The following is an 18452-nucleotide window of genomic DNA, read 5'->3' on the forward strand; positions in this document are numbered from 1 at the left end:
CAGATTAATATTCTAAGTGTTTGACAACATTATGGAAAGAATTTCTAAGTAGGTCGACCTTTCTTTTCAAGAGTAAGATCATTTTTTTAAACATAAAAACATCTGCGAAATTGCATTCACTAACCCCACCAGACTCCATGTAAATAAACAGTAATTTAAGCATCGTAAAATACACTTAATTCAAAGTCGACAGAAACAAAATAAAACTATGAAAAGCCGTTTTGGGTCGTCTTTCCACTTTTCCAACCATCACAATTCTAGTTTTGGTTGAAATAAACACAGTTTACAGATTTACATGTGAAAATATGTTGGCTCTATACACGCTAAAATTATTGTTTTTTTAAATGGAGTCTGGTGGGTTTAGCGCTAGTGACCTCAGAGCTGTTTCTGGTTAAACAGAAAGGTCTCAAAGAGGTTTTAAAGGTCTATCTCTGTAGGGATCCTTTCCATAATGTTGTCAGACACTTAGAATAATAATCTGAGCCTGTCAGTGGAAAAATAAAGCACTTTTAGTTGACCAAACTGACGATGCACATTTGCCCCATAGGGTTACATTGCAGCCCAAAAATTTACGAAATTACCCTTTAAGTTGGTTTATGTATATAGGTAGTTTAATTTAATAGAAGTATAGACACTTTATGATCCATTTCTGTGTAAAAGGGCCACACCCCCCCTTGCGTAAAAAATATAAATAGAAGATTTTTACGCTCGTAGAGCAGATCTCCACGGAGCATACGCACCACTTACACGCTGCTCTCGTGTCCGGTGTGGACAGTTTCACTGATTATAGTGGTAGCGTAGTGTTGGAACATCCGCTCCGCACATGGTACCACGTGCAATGTAGCCAGCCCGTAATACTGTGTAACGAAGCCAAAGATAAGATATAATCAACGCCTCAGCGTTAGAAAGAGTTCAGGTGGAATTCCCATTGACAGCCAGTATAATATGAGTTAATACCTCACATCTCAGAGATAGACAATGCTTCCTGGTCCACATCAGCCGCTGCCTTAATATCAGCAATACTTCATGTCAACACAGAAATAGAGCTTCAAATACTCAGAGATTTTGTTGGGATTCAGAGACAGAAACATTTCTGTACCGGATTCTTATTTGTGTATGTATAATTTGTAGCTAGTTTTTAATTTCAATTTTTGTAACTTATTTAAGATGTAGTGAAAATAAATGTATTTCTTTTGTCTTAACTGTGATAAATTGTATTCAGTTACTCCTTTCATGCACTCTGGAACCCCAGACCTGGCAGTGTCAACTTTTGAAGTAATCCAATCCACTTCATCCTAACCTTAAAGGAGAATTCCAGTCGATTTCAACACGGAGCTCTGTTGTTTGTAAAATTTAAATTGTAAATTAGGGACCGTCTACAAAGTACAACACCGAAAAGAGATACAAAAATATGTATTAATTTAATGATTAAATAAGGCAGTGTCTCCAAATTTACCTCAATTATAACTTGTCTCCTGCTAGTTGTACTACAGCACTTAGTTTTAAAAAATAAGCATATGCCTATTTTTGTATCTCTTTTCGGTGTTGTAGTTTGTAGCCGGTCCCTAAGCACTCGTCTTGCTGCCGTCCAGGGACGTCGTTAGGCCTATTTTAGGGGTGCTGAAGCTACCCTAAAATGTTCCTAAGCCCCTCCTAAATAATAATAAGAACAACAATAATAATTAGATTTTTTTTATACAGTGCGTCTGTTTTAATTCTATTTTACAACTGTCAGCTGGTCGAAATGGCGGTGTCAACGAGCGCCCACGGTAACGGTATGTGGACAAGCGAGGTAGAGAGCTAGCTACTGAAGAGAGCCAAGCGGCATTAAAACAAAGCAGAGAATCAAAGATTCTGCAACTGTATCAAGCATCTCATCATCACTAACCGTATCCCCATTCATATTTAGACGCAACAAATGATATATATCCAGCTACAAAATAGCTGAAAAGTCGAACGTTAGACAGAAGTACAAAGAGTCGTTGTGCTATCAAGATGATGCTCCGTCTCGTTGCGTTGGTGTGAACTGGCAGCTTTCAGAGCGTTGCAGACCGGAGCGTTGCAAGTAACTGGAGGATTCATCTCATCTCGTCGCTACTCTTTGGTCTGAACTCGCTACTGCATGTAGCCTACCGGTGTATCCTTCAGTTCATTGAGCAGTTGGATATTCAAAGATATTTTAGCAGAGAGGAAGAGAAGCAGGAGATTGGCAGGGCAGTTGATTCTGATTGATTCTTGATTTTATTCCTTCCGCCATCAGGTTATTATATTTAGACAGTACTTACCACTTTAAATAAGATCCTTATCAATAGCTTTATCAATATCAATAGTTGTTGATTTAATTCATACATTGTATATACATCATTTGGCAGAATAAATTATCTTTATTTGTGAAACGCTCAAACTTGTGTTGTTAAATTTCACTATGACCTTCAAATTCTGGTTCTTGGGTTATACTGTATGCAAGCCAAACTACACTGTGAAATGACACTCTGATTGAACCAATCCACAGCGCAGTTACAGTAATTAGTGTAATTAAATAGCATTCTTTGGACAACTTATCTTTTAGAGAGAGGAATTAGATATATTATGCCATTACTTTATCACACATTTACATGAGCAGACAGATAGCATTTAAGTCGTTGCCTACAGAAGAACTCATCAGGAGCAAAGTCTGGCCTAAGTAAATCCCCCCCATCCAGCTTTGATGTGTCTAAAAGCTAACATTACAGTAACGTTTGTTGAACAGAGTAGAAATGGAAGAAGAGGATACGTCTGTCACTTTTTACTTGTTAACATCTTGGTTTCTTGACTGGTTGTTGACATAAGTGTAGCTCTAATACAGTAACAAAAGATGTGAGTGCAAAGATTTTGAAAATGCAGGTTACAAATACCCTGGGGGCTAAGCACGCCCTGTCTTTAAATCCTAGTGACGGCCCTGCTGCCGTCTCAACACCGGAACTAAACAGAGCTGAATTAGCACACGTTTTATGCATTTCTTTCACATCTACAGACCTGCCAAGCATTTTTCGTACTCGGCACGCATTTTGACCCTTAAGTACGCTTGTACGATTCCCTGCTCTCTAAGTACGCATTTTGTTCATGGATGTATGATTTTGTTGCATCTTTCATTTCGCCGGTTTCAGTTTCTATGCAATCTATATGACGTTGATTCTGCCGCTCAGCCATAGCGTGTAAGTGGAGTGAAAAGCTTTCGCTGCATTTTAACCCTCCGCCCACCTCCCCCTCCTAGCCAAATGCTTCGCACGTTTAATTCAATTCAGTGCCTCAAGCAAGCTAGGCTGGCCGGCCGGATAACTGTAGGCTTGTATGCCATCACTGAACCGCCTCAAAAAAAGGTTCGGAAACTAACTACGGAAACTTGACAGCTATCGGGAGAGATGGCCTTGAATCCACATGTCCAGGCTACCTCATCACGCGTTCTGCACCGTGTGCAAGACAGACATCGATATCAGTCACGAAGGGACAACAGGTAACGAACACAGTCCCACACTCAAATACTGAGTCGGGTATGGTTAATACGAGTCGGGTATGGCTGCAGCCTGGAGACCTCCCGCCTCATGCCTCTCATGCCCGCTAACTTAACCGTGACTTCATTTAGAAAATAATTCACGATTTCGTAGGCTATTCTGAACATCTGAGTTTACCGTCGTATTCTGAACATCTGAGTTTACCGTCGTATTCTGAACATCTGAGTTTACCGTCGTATTCTGAACATCTGAGTTTAGCGTTGGACAGCGATACACTCTTGCAAATACTCCCTGCCCACCCCCCCGAAACATAATGGTAATAATAATAAATAGGTGATAAGAAACAAAACGTTCATAGTGTCAGTAGGCTAGCCTGTCACACCCGCCATCCTTCCCATTAGTTGGGGGCAGTTAGAAAAGTGGTGGAATGGCTAGAAAACTAGGTTTTAGACAGGCCAGATGCTGATTAACATAAGATAAAGGTAACAGTTAGACTATTTTTAGCCTACTTGAATTTATGAACATAAATAATGACCTTGACATCATAACTGGGAGTCCAGCTGTTACGAGCTCAGTTAATGATGCATAGCATACAGTAGGGCTATTTGCTAGGCCAATGTGATGGCAACTGACATAATGCAATGTCACCCATGTCAATCTTTGAAAAGCCTATCTGAAAATATCTGACTCATGTTATTTATTAGCCTATAATCGTGTCTGCCAGGCTTCAATCTTGTGCTTTTTTAATAGTTGCTTTAGGCCTATTTAAAGTTGCTTTATGAGTAAATCATTACTTAGACTACTTTAGTAATCAGAAGAAGGCTATGTGTTAACCTGGTCTGACTCTCATCTTTAACACAGAAGTACTTAGGCCTATTTATTAGCTATCTCTGCCTCCTATTGGCTAGACTAACAAATATATGGGCACAAAATTGGACAGGATATAAGAAAACATTTAGTTTCAGTACACCTACGGCCATTCATCCACTCCATTCTTCTACACAGTAATAATAATTTATTGTAATCTAGGCAGTGGTTCCCAACCTTTTTTCCTTGGTGCCCCCCCTACTTATGTCTAAGAAACGCTGAGCCCCCCCCTCCGAAACCGAAGTTGAGGTAACTTTCCCTTACTTTCTTTTTGATACAGAGGAGTTATCAGCACTTTTACGTTTCTCCGCCATGTTTCGTTCATAAAATAGTGATGCCGTGGCGGCAGGAAAAACAAGGATGATAGCAGCTAGCAGCTGACCTGATGACAGCAAGGGTCCCAGGTTAAGAGGTCCCGGAGGTTTGGCCTACTAAGTAGCCTGCCTACAAGTTTAAGCGAGAACAAAAATATATAGTTTTTATACAGACTTTTGTATACATTATGTATTCTAGTGTATTATCATAATTTCTTTAACGTGCAAATATATATATATTTTTTTACCTCAACCTCAAACCAGATAAAGAGTTGCGCCCCCCCTGTGATCTTTGCCGCCCCCCTTAGGGGTCCCCGGACCCCAGGTTGTGTGTGTGTGTGTGTGTGTGTGTGTGTGTGTGTGTGGTAATTCATATTATTTGTAACAATATGCAGGAATGTGACCTACTCATAGTAGCCTATCATAATCTATCCCCTCTCCACCTACATTTTCAGATTGCAAACGCCATGTGTCTATTATGTATTATGGTGTTAGGTTTCTCACTGGTGGGTGGGCAACGGTGGAGCGTACATTGGCGGCGGGCTGTCGGGTGCGCGCGGGGTGGGCAGTTGTACTCATAAAATGTCTTCTAGGTTGGCAGGTCTGCATCTACTGCAGTCAGATTCACTGTGTTCACTCGGAAGGAATCACTTCACAGGGGTAGGCACTTGTAATGACATTTTGAACATGTTAAGAGGCTAAAAGCACATTTAAAACTGAAAACAGTTTCAGCCTCATGGGTGCTAACGCTAGCAGGAGGATAACACGGTGTAGGCAGCACCGATTGTTTTCGGTTTTTTCTCGCTACTGACAGCACTCCAAATTTACAAACTACAGAACTACGTGTTGAAATCAACCGGAATTCTATAATGCAAAGGATTTATTATGTCAATACTGTACCAACGAGTTGGGGGGATATTTACTAAGGATTTGCTCTCTTTTGGATGCTAAAAACCAAATGACAGTGACACCACTAAAGCATGTTTGGGTATGCGGGTAAATGTATTTTAGGGCAGAAAGAACGTTGACAATTTAGACAAATGGAATTTATCAGATGACTATAGGACCAGCAGGAGAGTGGGGGTCGCCTTTCTTTCAGTCGACTGAGTAAGTAATCCCCTGAATGATCCCCGGTTTGTCTATATGGACAACGTTTCATTTCCGGACTTGTTCAGGTGCCGCCGGAAGATCTGCCGGTTGTCCTTCTTTTCGGCCGATGTCCGTCACCGTCCTCTTTCTTTGTGTTGGCGTTCTAAACTCCGGTGGATTTCTGAGGACTATGGTTAACTGCTCCTCAGATCTCTGCAGGGTAAATCTAGACAGCTAGCTAGACTATCTGTCTAATCTGAGTTTTCTCTCGCACAACTTTTGAACGTACACAGCCTTCTTGAGGCTGTTTTGCAGCGGCACCGTGGCTCCGTCCAGCGCTTAGCACCGCCCAGGACGGTTGTGATTGGTTTAAAGAAATGCCAATAAACCAGAACACGTTTTTCTCCCATCCCGGAATGTTGTGTGGACTAGCCAGACCTTCCTCCACAGCGCTGTGGAGGAAGGACTGGCAATGTGAGACTACATGAAGACAGATAAGAGAAGTGGCCAAGTCAGTCTCCAATCTCTCTGAAAATGTCTAATATCAGATGCTTATTTAGACTAATTAGGAGATAATTCTGTGATGTTTCTTCATTTAATACAGGTGTACTGCATGTTCACTTCTTCACTTTGTCCTGAGCAAGAACATCTGTGGTTGAAACAACATATCAGTCATGTCCCCATGACATGAAAATGGTTCACTGATTCTTGGTGAGTCCAGACTTCTCTGCTCAGTAGCTGCTGTTTACAAGACACTTGAACAACACCAGTGTTCCAACCACTGATGGGCAGTAACACGTTAGAAGTAACGCGTATTTTCTCCAGTGACTTTTGCACAGTCCTTGAGGGAGAATTACTCAGCATATTCAAGAGAAGCTTGAATGAAATAATTGGTCTCCGTTGAGAAGTTGAGCATTTACAGCAAAACCAAAGACAAACAGCAGACTGTCAACACAATTTCTCTCAAGGGAAATGTGCAATTATAATAAATACATGAGAAATGTCTGGTATAACAATCAACCTAACACTGCTGCTGTAAAGGATAAAGAAGACTGCATGGTGAGGTGAGTGTGAAATACGGCCAGTGGTTCAAGGGAACAGCAAGGCACATTTATTTATACACACATTACAAGAAAACTCAACATGCTTTACATTCAAATGAATACTGTATGTATAGAAAATACAAGAAGTAAAATATAAGAAAAATGCAGCAAAAGAAATTTTATTATTTAATTAGTATTATTATTATATTCTCATCTTAAAACAAACTGTCTGTTTCTAATTGTGTATACTTAAAGCTATAGTGCGTAGTTTCTGTCGCCCCAATGAGGAATTCTAAGTAATGACAACAATGCTGTCGGAGAGAGAGAGAGAGTTGTGTGGAGCTGATAGTCTTAATTAGCTTTGTAGCAACTCATTTGGCAATGGCTTGAATGTAACAGACGTTCAATAATATCAAAAAGTTACACACTAAAGCTTTAAGATTTTTCGGTTTATTTGTGCTGAAGACAAACTGCTTCAATTGTTCTTTACCCTCATGGAATTTAGTCGTTACCTTGGTTATTACTGTATATGTATTAGGGGTGAGAGAGGGTGAGCAAGCGGTCTGTATCTGTGTATTTGTAGTGTATATTTGCTATGTAACGCTGTTCTGTTTATATGTGTTTTATAACTACGTTTGGGTTTATAGGATCCCCTCGAAAATGATATGCTACATCTCAAGGGGCTATCCTTTCAATACATTTAACTTCAAATATTAACAAACCTTGCACCCAGCCCACACACACAAACCACGGACGCACACACATGCAGTGTAACAAATCAGGAGCCCAAGAAAACGGAAGGTTTTCAGTTGACTTTTCAGTGGATTTTGGGTCATCAGAAACTAAAAGTAGCCTTAAAGTGAAAAATAAAAGTAAAAATGATCCACTTACACTCAAGTTACACTTAAGAATAACAGCTTTGTGCCCCCGCGACTCGACCACCGATGGCGATGAATGGGTGGAGTGAGTGAAAGAGGAAAACGGTTTGGAACACAGCTATTGTGGTAATTATCATTCCTGCTGCTCTGATCCCTCCCCAATGATGGCCAGCTCTGGCTCTCCCAGCAGCATGTCGTCCTCACCTACAGCTGAGCTCTGCTCAGAATCCACACAGTTAGGAAGGTTGAAGTGGGTCAGCACTGCTAACTCCTGCAGGAGTGTACCGTCCCCCAGCTCCAGACTGCTGCTGGGCCTGCTGAGGCAGCCTCCTGGTGCTCCTCCACCCACACTACCAGCTCTGGAGTTCAGCTGACCTTCGTTGGACACAAAGCACTGAAAGAGAGAGCTGGACGAGTCCAGAGCACTGGGGCGAGGAAAAAGGGCTCCAGTGTTGAGGTTGGTGTCCATGTAGCCAATCACACGGGGCTGCTTCTCACATGGCTGTCCACTGCTGCTTACATCAGAAGGAAAAGACACCGTTAGAGAGAGAGAGAGGCAGGGCCGTAACCAGGATTTTAGCAATACAGGTCCACATTTTTATTTTATTTCCCTGATCCAAATATCTGCATTTTCAGGTCCAAGTTTCCAAGTTTGGAGAGCTACTATTGCATAACAGTAGCTTCAAATGTGAGATTTAACAACAAACAAAAGAGTCATATAGTCACATACACACAGTACAATGTAGTGCAATTTTATTTCTGCATTCTTAACCCATCCTAGTATTAGGAGCAGTGGACAGCTATTTGTTCAGCATCCGGGGAGCAACTTAGGGTTCAGTATCTTGCTCAGGGACACTTTAGGTACAGTTGTGTTCAGAATAATAGCAGTGTGTTTAAAAAAAGTGAATAATGCTCAAAATCCTTAGAATAGCTTTTAATTCCATAATATCAATGCATTGGGAACACTGCACATTCTATTCCAAATCAAAACATGACCAGAATTGATCAAGTTTGTGTTATACCTTTACAGAAAGTGAAGAAAAAGGAATATTAGGCTGCTCAAAAAAATAGTAGTATATGCATTTTTCTTGACAAACTCAAACATTTACTGTATAAACTGAAACATATCTCAAGGGTTTGCTTTACTTTGAATCACTGCACTAATATTTAGTCATTTTTAATGAGAACTGCTTCACATCTGTGTTGCATGGAGTCGACCAACTTCTGGCACCTGTGAACAGGTACTCCAGCCCAGGACGACTGAACTACATTCCACAATTCCTCTGCATTACTGGGTTTTGCCTCAGAAACAGCATTTTGATATCACCCCACAAGTTTTCTATGGGATTGAGGTCTGGGGATTGGGCTGGCCACTCCATAACATCAATCTTTACTCACTTACTGGTGTGTTTTGGGTCATTGTCTTGTTGAAAGACCCATTTCAAAGCCATTTCCTCTTCAGCATAAGGCAACATGACCTCTTCAAGTATTCTGATGTATTGAAACTGATCCATGATCCCTGGTATGCGATGAATAGGCCCGACACCACAGTATGAGAAATGTACCGGTCTTTTTTTCAGTAATGGGACTTTGCGGGGGCTTCTAACTGATAACTTTGCTTCACATAGCCTTCTTCTGATCGTAACAGTACTCACAGGTAACTTTGGTAACTAACTAGCTAATCATTGGTTTGCCATTTTGGCTATTCTTCGATCCATTCGAATGGTAGTTGACCGTTTTTTCCCACGTCGTTCAGGCTTTGGATGCCATTTCAAGGCATTTGAAATCATTTTGGCTGAGCAGCCTATAATTTTCTGCACTTCTTTATATGTTTTCCCCTCTCCAATCAACTTTTTAATCAAAGTCCGCCGTTCCTCAGAGCAATGTATGGAACGACCCATTTTGCTGAGTATTTCAGTGTGAAATGCACTATAACCAGCATGCACAACATTTGCTTCCTTCCTACCTTAAATATGGGCCATAATTGACATCTGTTTCTTCACAGAATCAATCACCTCACTAATTGAACACAACACTGCTATTATTTTGAACATGCCCCTTTCAATTACAGATTCAATTACACAGAATGAGCAGCATGCATGTCATGACTGTTGGGTCTGTTGTTTCTCTATAACTCTACAACACTTACTACATTATTTGCCATGTAGAAATATCACTTCTACCAAAAAAACTGATTTATGAGGTTAGTGATGTTGGACTGCTATTATTTTGAACACAACTGTACGTCTCAGTTTCCTAATTTGATAGCATCCCGCTCGAACCGGAAGTTGTTCTGTCCCTCCTTCGTGAAGACCGTCTTAAAGTTTAGTTGTATTAAAGAGCTCCTATTATGCTTTTTTATTTCCCCCATCTTTTAGTGTGTCATATAATTTGTAGTATGTATAAAGTACAAAAAAACACATTTCACTCCAAATGAAGATTTCTCTCTCACAATCAGCATTTTTTCTGAACTGCCTGAAACGCCTCGCCCACATTCCAATGTAAATTTCCTCAATTAGTGATGTCACTGATTGAGAATGCCTGCCCACTTTTTCACATGTGCTGACTATTGGTGCTGCCTGAACAAGCCCAGCCCACCCAGTGGCTAGTTTGAAATTGGTTGACCAATCACAACAGAGTGGGCCAACTGACTAATCAGAGCAGACTGGGCTTTTCAGGAAGGTGGGGCCAAGAGCTCAGACAGAGTGTTTCATGGCCCTGACACACCAACCAGATGGGCCGACCGTCGGCAGAAAAGGCAGTCGGACTGATCAGTCGGGTCCCCGAGGTGCAAAAAATGCCTCAGAACACACTGAGGCGACGCCGACTTGAGCGTACGCTCTGCGCGTGCGCGAAACGTAATACGTCTCCATAGCAGCAGGCGGCTCTGTATTGTTTCCATTAACAGTCTGATTATTTCCCAGAAAATGAAATCGACAGCTGATTGGACGAACGCGTCACGTGGTTCTTTTTTCTCTGGAAATTCACAGCCAGACTGTCATGGCGGCTTGTTCAGAATACGATCTCATATTGTACTAAAATAGTTCACCGAAACGTGTTTCTGAAAACATTTTAAGCGAGAAATAGGCCATGCAGTTGCTAAATCTGTCTTCATTTCAGATTGACAAAGGTCAGTTTAAAAGATTTTCGTCAGATTTTGAGCGGCTCATCCGCTCCCCATTTCCAGGTGAGTCCCAACTGCCCTGTCCCCGACTGAACATGTCGGGTCGGCCCAAATGAAGGCCGACGGCTCCTCGGACGGCTGACGGCACGGGACACACCGAACAGACTCAAGTCACGGACCTCGCCAGACGGTCCGACGGCCGATAATCGGGCTGGTGTGTCTTCTCTCTCAGGCAGAGGAGCTGCAGCAATGTGGTCATTGAATGCATGTTGTTTTCAAAGCAATGAAAAGTTTAGTCCACATTGACTTCTGTTGTGCTGACTGTGTGAGGAGTTCTGAAAAAAATCAACCCGTATAGAGATAATTGAGTTAGCAAATGTAAACAAAAAAAAATGTTGATGCTAGTCTGCACTTGAATTCTTTGATGTCATTATTTGATCATTTTTGCCTGAGGTTTCATGTCTTTGTGAAGACATTCTTTTAGTTTAAATTTTTGTTCACTATTTTTGACTTGGCTGTATTTAGGTGTTTCAGTATCTCTTTAATCTAACAGTGGTGCTAGTTGCAGTGACTCACTCAGGATGTGGAGCTCCGGTCTTGGTCAAAAGTGTGAGAAGGAAAAACATAAAGACGACAAAGACAGCCAGGCCGACCCAGAAGCCGATCACTATAGAGTCTACAAAATTGAAAGAAAAAGAAAAGAGATACAGGATAGGATAAGTGGTAATAGCTGTGATATATCCACTCAGTATTCTGACAACACAACCTCTTTACAAAACGTACAGTCCTGGTTATCATACTACTATGGTTTGAGAGGGATGATAAACACATATTAAATAAAATTGCATTATCAGCAGGATTACAGTCATATATTGAAAGGTAAGGGTTAAGCCCCTGACACACCAACCCGACGGCAGACCGTTGGCAGAAAAGGGAGTCGGACTGATCAAGTCGGCTCCCCGAGGTCCAAAAAGTGCCTCGGAACACACCAAAGCGACATGAGCGTACGTTCTGCACGAGACGTAATATGTCTCCATAACAGCAGGCGGCGCTAATCTGTATTGTTGCCCAAAAAATTTAAACCGGCAGCTGATTAGACGAACGCGTCATGTGGGTCTGGCTGCTCCCGGATTTTACAACCGGGCATAATGGCGGCTTTGTTCGGAATACGATCTCATATTTTACGAAGATAGTTCACCGAAACGTGTTTCTGAAAACAACATAAGCGAGAAATAGGCCATGCAGTTGCTGAATCTGTCATCATTTCAGATCGACAAAGGTCAGTTTAAAAGATTTTCGTCAGATTTTGAGAGGCATCCCACTCGTCATTTCTGGGTTAGCGCTCCAGCAATCAGATTGGCCATTGAGTCCGACTGCCCGCCTTCTGATTCAACAAGTCAAATCGGCCCCAATGAAGGCAGACGGCTCCTCCAACGGATGACGGCACGGAACACACCGAACAAACTCGAGTCACTGACCTCGCCAGATTGTCCGACGGCCGATTATCAGCCTTTAGGGTTACCACACAACTTGTACCATAGGCGGAAATCAAGAGGGGGTTGGGGGGGGTCAGGACCCACCCATAAAAATACACCCCTTCAAATAATTCTGTAAGTAGTAAAACAATACAAATGCAACAGGGAAAAACAGTGCAATTTTGCAAAACATTTTGAGTACCCCCTCCCTTGCCTCAGTGGTTTGGTCCACTGCTTGGTTTTCTCCCTTAACTGTACATAGATGTCCCGGGGGAATCGTGGGAGAGAACGATTTGCGTCAGTTAGTCAGTGTTGCCAACTCTTTTCCAATGAAAGTAGCTGGCACTAGTTTCAAAAGACACTAAAAGTAGCTAGATGACCTTATGCGTTCATTTGCACATTGGTGACGTCATTACGCAGTAGTTTGCATAAAGCATAGTGGTTGTGTCAGGTGCAGCAAGGCAGAGATTAAGAGCAAGGTAGATAGAAAGTAGTAGAAATCTTAAGCCAAGTAATCACAAACTCACTACAAGAATTTGTATTAAATTATAATTATTACTTAGGCAGCCTATATAAAAAGGTAAAGGTACTTTACTGTTACATACACATGTAGCGAAATTCATTCTCTGCATTTAACCCATCCCTCAAGGGAGCAGTGGGCATCCATTTACAGCGCCCGGGGACCAACTCCAGATCTGAGCCAGTGCCTTGATCAAGGGCACTGACTATTATTTGACTGTTATATATTTGAAGTAAAAAAAGAAATTCTACAAAGGGAGGGAGAAAGATCATTAAAGAATTTTTAAAGAAGTCTGGCTTGGTCACAAAGGACTGGATGCTCAGGGCCAGGCCAGCTCAATGGCCTCTTTCTCCCGTCCCATCCCGCTGTCTCTTGTCTCTGCCGCAGGCAGGCAGGCAGGCAGGCCGCCAGGCCGCCAGCCCAGCCCAGCCCCCGCACCCTGTCCCCCCTCCCCTTCTAACTGTCTGCGCAGTGCTGCTGCACATGAGGAGAGAGCAGACAGGGGGGGCCTGCTCCTCAGTCACAGAACAGAAGAGAGAGGTGACTGTTTTGGCCGCCACAAGAAAAAAAGATCTCGCGGGCTCGCCAGACAATACTGGCGTCTTTTATACAGAAAGTCGCCAGATTTGTCGCTATTCGCTTTTGTAAAAAAAAGTTGCTAAGGGGGTCTGAAAAGTCGCTAAATCTAGCAACAAAGTCGCTAAGTTGGCAACACTGCAGTAGCTAAGTGGGCTGGCAAGGCTGTTTTATTCACTGTAAACATTGGAGGAAGTGATTTTTTTTCTCTAATACAGATGATGCTGAGTCATTAATAAATTAGTCATGACAAAACAATTATGTATTTTTCCACGAGTCCGCTATGTTAGCAGGCATAAAGTAACTTACTGTAGCTTGTTAGTTAGCTAGCTTGCTAATTCCACCCACCATGCTTTCATGCTACACAATGGTTTTTAGAAAATGAGCCGAACAAAGTTCCACTCATCCGGCAAAAGCGTTGTGCTTTTCTAAGCTGTGACAGAAGTGTGTAAATAAAACATTAAGCTGTTACATTTTAAAACATTAAGCTGTTACATCTACGGGCTGGCTAGTTGGTTAGCTTGCTTGCTAGGAGGCTCAGTTCTCAATTCAGCATCATCTCTTTTAGTGAAAAAAGTCACTTCATCCAATGTTTAAAGTGAATTATACAGCTCTGTCAGCCTAACATTACTTACTGGAGTTCCACAACCACACATATCTACAAATACAATTGTGGCTGTATTAGCCCCCCCCCCAATCTGTTAGATGAAATTCACCCTGTGCCACCCACTTAAAAAATCCTGGAAACGCCCCTGATTACATGTGTTGTTTCTTGTATGTTAAAATGAGGAAGACCTCAATGACTTCCGAGATTTTAAAATAAAGGTCACAACCAAATGTGATCCTTTTGCTTAAGACCGGATACAATCTAAATGGACTGTATATAGGGCTTTTCTAGTCTTAAAGACTACTCAAAGCGCTTTTACATAGTACAGGAACCATTCATCATTCACACACATTCATACACTGTGACTGAGGCTGCCGCCTGCTCATCAGATAAACATTCACACACATTTACTCGGCAACTCGGGGTTCAGTGTCTTGCCCAAGGACACTTCGACACGGCACTTCAAGGCCGGGGATCGAACCACCGACCTTCCGATTGGCAGGCGACCGCTCTATTACCTCTACATCTATTTCTTTATTTATATTATTTTCTAAGTGAGGAAACATACCTGCTGAAATCCCAGAGAAGATGTAGCAGCCTATCAGATGACTCAGATCATTTCACAGTGAGGTACATAAACAGACGGCTACTCACAGCGGTGCGCCTTGAGTCCTTCAAAAGACACCGGCTCATCGTCGTCATAGTATTCATATCTCCATTCATAGTCCGGGGCAGGAGACGCCCCGGTGCCGTTTGGACCGTCAACACCGGCCATCTCAAAAAGCTCGGAACCAGCCTGAGCTACAGTACCGGAGAGTTTCCTCCGAAGCTGTGGTACTCCTCATATCTGGCACATGATCTCAGTGCGTAATGGCACACAGTCGCTTGGAGTCTCTCTCTCTCTCTCTCTCTCTCTCTCTCTCTCTCTCTCTCTCTCTCTTTCCCTCCTCTCCCATCTGTCCTTAGTGTAAAACTTGGTGACGGGTAGCTGCAGGGGCGGAGCCAGATGTTGTAAACATTCGGGGCACACAGTATGGACTCGGGTCAACACAGGTTGAGTGTCTCACAAGGTGTTTTACAAAGTGGTGGAGGAAGCACTCAGATCCTTAAGTAAACCTAAGTAAAAGTACTAATACCATACTGTAAAAATACTCTGTTACAAGTAAAAGTCCTGCATTGACAATGTTACTTACGTAAGTAAAAGTATGTAAGTATCATCAGGAAAATGTACTGTATCAACTAAGTGTTTAATGGTCTAATCATTTCAGCAGAACTTGTAGTCAGTTATACTGTTGGGTAGTTTCCTTTATAATAACTCATTTTATTTTATAAACTACATGTGTGTTGTGTGCAAAAATCTTAATGTGTAAAGTAACTAGTAACTAAAGCTGTCAGATGAATGTAGTGGAGTAAAAAGTACAATATTTCTCTCTGAAATGTAGCGGAGTAGAAGTAGAAAGTGGCATGAAAAGAAAAGACTCAAGTAAAGTACAAGTACCTCAACATTTGTACTTAAGCACAGTACTTGAGTAAATGTACTTAGTGAGATTCCACCACTGGTCTCAGGCAGTGCTTAATTTGTAAAGTGGGAGGTCCCGGAGCGCAGAGGGGGGGTGGATCCAGTGACTCAAAACGGGGGTTGGAGGTAACGGAACCAAAACAAAAATTACACCTGCCTACGTAGCTTCTCTGACTCTGACTAAAAAAGCCTAAACAACGCTGTGTGTACATCAGGGCAATGTTTATTTTTATTTCCGAACGTGCACTGCATCGGTGCGAAATGTAAAAAAAAATTAAAAATACACTGCAACGATCGTTTTCAAAAGCAGCAACTATCCATCGGACAATTAAAACATAAAACCCACCGTGGTCTCCACATTCTTGATCGGCAGAAACGATTTTTGCTTGTTTGGGATCCGACTGGCCAGCGTATTTGAAAAAGTTAAGCAAACTTTGTTGTCTTTTTGACATTTTTATCCTCAACCAGCACAAGCGCTTTGTCACTTGAAGTGCAGCGCCGCGCTGTTGAAGTGCCGATCCCCTTCCCCCCTCTGTCTTACCCTGAAAATTCACCTCAAAACGCATTGAAAATGCAAACATAAGACTTTTGTGGAACTCCAATGGGGAATCAAGACTAACAAAACAGATAACAACATTGAACACTACACAAACAGTAGTTTATTTTTTTCATTTAGGCAACTAATTTTTCATAGTGACACAGGAGGTGCCGGATCCAATAAAAAAGGTTCCGGATCCAACGTCGGAGGTGCCGGAACATGTTCCGGCGTGTTCCGGCTCAAATTAAGCCCTGGTCTCAGGGCTTCATATATCAAGCCTGAGGCTATATCTACACTTCTATGTTTTGGTTAAAAAAATGAATTGTTATGTGTTATATGCTATGTTACTCCGGCGTTCCTGAGCCCCTAAAACTGTTTGAAAACACTGCTGTCCCCGATGCTTTGTAGTCTGGACGGGCAGTCAGTCTTATCGGTTAGGTAGCTTACGTATTTACGTATTTTCAGTATTATAAGTCATACATCCATCATTTTCAACCGCAGAGTAACTTCAGACAATCTGCTTCCTGTTTACACCGGCACGCGCATGCCCAGTGTACATACCATATGGTACATACTGTATATGGTCATGTGATATATTCGTGTCAGATATGTGGACGCAGATTAGTTCTGCTACTGGAGCTAAAACTCTTGTGTGGACGGAGATCGTTTTTGTCTCAAACCACCACTTAAAAATGAAAATGTAATAGTGTAAATGGACTGTATTTACAATACCTATAAAAGTATTCACCCCCCTTGGATGTTTCACCCTTTTGTTTCTTTTATACATGAAATCATGGTCAATATAATTTGGCTTTTTTGACAAGAATTTGCAAAAAAAAAAAAAAACTCTTTAATATCAAAGTGAAAACGGATTTTTACAAACTAATGTCAATTAATTAAAAATATATAAGGTGAAGAAGATGATTGCATAAATATTCACCCCCTTTAAAGTGACTGACCTAATTCAACAGAAGTGCAGCTAGTTGATGCCAGCAGAGTCACAATTAGTGAAATGGAGATCACCTGAGTTCAGCTGATGTGTGTCAAGTGATTGTAGTATAAAAAAACCCTGTGTCTGGGAGGTCCAGTCTCTGGTTCAGCAGTATCCCTAGAAAAGATCATTGAAAAGTACATGTCAGGAGATGGCTACAAAAACGTTTCCAACTCACTGGACATCCCACAGAGTTCAGTTAAATCCATAATTCAGAAATGGATGGAGTATGGCACTTGTTTAAATCTGCCTAGAGCTGGCCGTCCTCACAAACTGAGTGACCGGGCAAGAAGAAGACTGGTGAGGGAGGCCACCAAGACACCTACGGCCACTCTGAAGGAGTTAAAAGCTTCAGTGGCTCAGATGGGAGAGACTGTACATACAACAACTGTTGCCCAGGTTCTTCACCAGTCAAAGCTGTATGGGAGAGTGGCAAAGAGAAAGCCACAGTTGAAAAATGCTCATATGAAATCTCGCCTGGAATTCGCCCAAAGGCATGTGCTAGACTCCAAAGTCAATTGGAATAAGGTTCTTTGGTCTGATGAGACAAAAATTGAGCTTTTTGGCCATCAGACCAGACGCTATGTTTTTGCGAACACCAAATACTGCACATCACCACAAACGCACCATCTCCACCGTGAAGCATGGTTGTGGCAGCATCATGCTCTGGGGATGCTTCGCAGCAGCATGGAAGATAATCTGACTCAGTCTGCAAGAGAATTACAATTTGGGAGAAGATTTCCAGCAAGACAATGACCCCAAGCATACAGCAAAAGCTAACCAGAAATGGTTCAAAGACAACAAGGTGAATGTTCTGGAGTGGCCAAGTCAAAGCCCAGATCTCAATCCAATCGAGAATTTGTTGCTGAAAAGAGCCCGACACCCGAGCAACCTGACAGAGCTTGAGCTGTTTTGCAAAGAAGAATGGAGAAACATAGCAGTGTCCAGATGTGCCAGCCTGACTGAAACATATCCACACACACTCAGTGCTGTAATTGCAGCCAAAGGTGCATCTACTAAATACTGACCTGTAGGGGGTGAATATTTATGCAATCATCTTCTTTAACTTATATATTTTTAATTAATTGACATTATTTTGTAAAAATCCATCTTCACTTTGATATTAAAGAGGGTTTTTTTTGCAAATTCTTGCCAAAAAAGCCAAATTATATTGACCATGATTTCATGTATAAAATAAACAAAAGGGTGAAAAATCCAAGGGGGGGTGAATACTTTTTATAGGCATTGTATATAGCGCTTTTCTAGTCTTAAAGGTGCTGTAGGTAGGATTGTGAAGATCCAGGACAATTTGAACATTGACAACTTCTCAGGCCCTCCCCCCCCCCTTTCCGCTAAAGCCCAAAACGGTCTCCTAAGCCCCTCCCCTGACAAGGGAGAAGGAATGCGTGTGCATGAGCAG

General features: G+C 42.0%; 1 protein-coding gene across 2 annotated transcripts; it reads right to left on the reverse strand.

Moving 5' to 3' along the window:
- Window positions 1–7131: 7131 nt before the first annotated feature.
- On the reverse strand, window positions 7132–14907 carry LOC116035254 (melanocortin-2 receptor accessory protein 2A-like). Of its 2 annotated transcripts, none has more exons than XM_031278247.2 (3): window positions 14639–14907; window positions 11383–11482; window positions 7132–8197 (listed from the first exon to the last, which is right to left on the reverse strand). In XM_031278247.2, exons 1-3 carry the CDS (start codon window positions 14757–14759, stop codon window positions 7816–7818), a joined length of 603 nt encoding a protein of 200 aa, XP_031134107.1. In that variant the 5' UTR covers window positions 14760–14907; the 3' UTR covers window positions 7132–7815. The 2 variants fall into 2 exon arrangements, with proteins under 2 accessions (XP_031134107.1, XP_035862160.1); XM_036006267.1 differs by having other exon boundaries at window positions 7132–8194; window positions 14639–14906.
- Between the last annotated feature and the right edge of the window lie 3545 nt (window positions 14908–18452).

The sequence above is a fragment of the Sander lucioperca genome, chromosome 10 (genome assembly GCF_008315115.2).
Source record: "Sander lucioperca isolate FBNREF2018 chromosome 10, SLUC_FBN_1.2, whole genome shotgun sequence".
NCBI lineage: Eukaryota > Metazoa > Chordata > Actinopteri > Perciformes > Percidae > Sander > Sander lucioperca.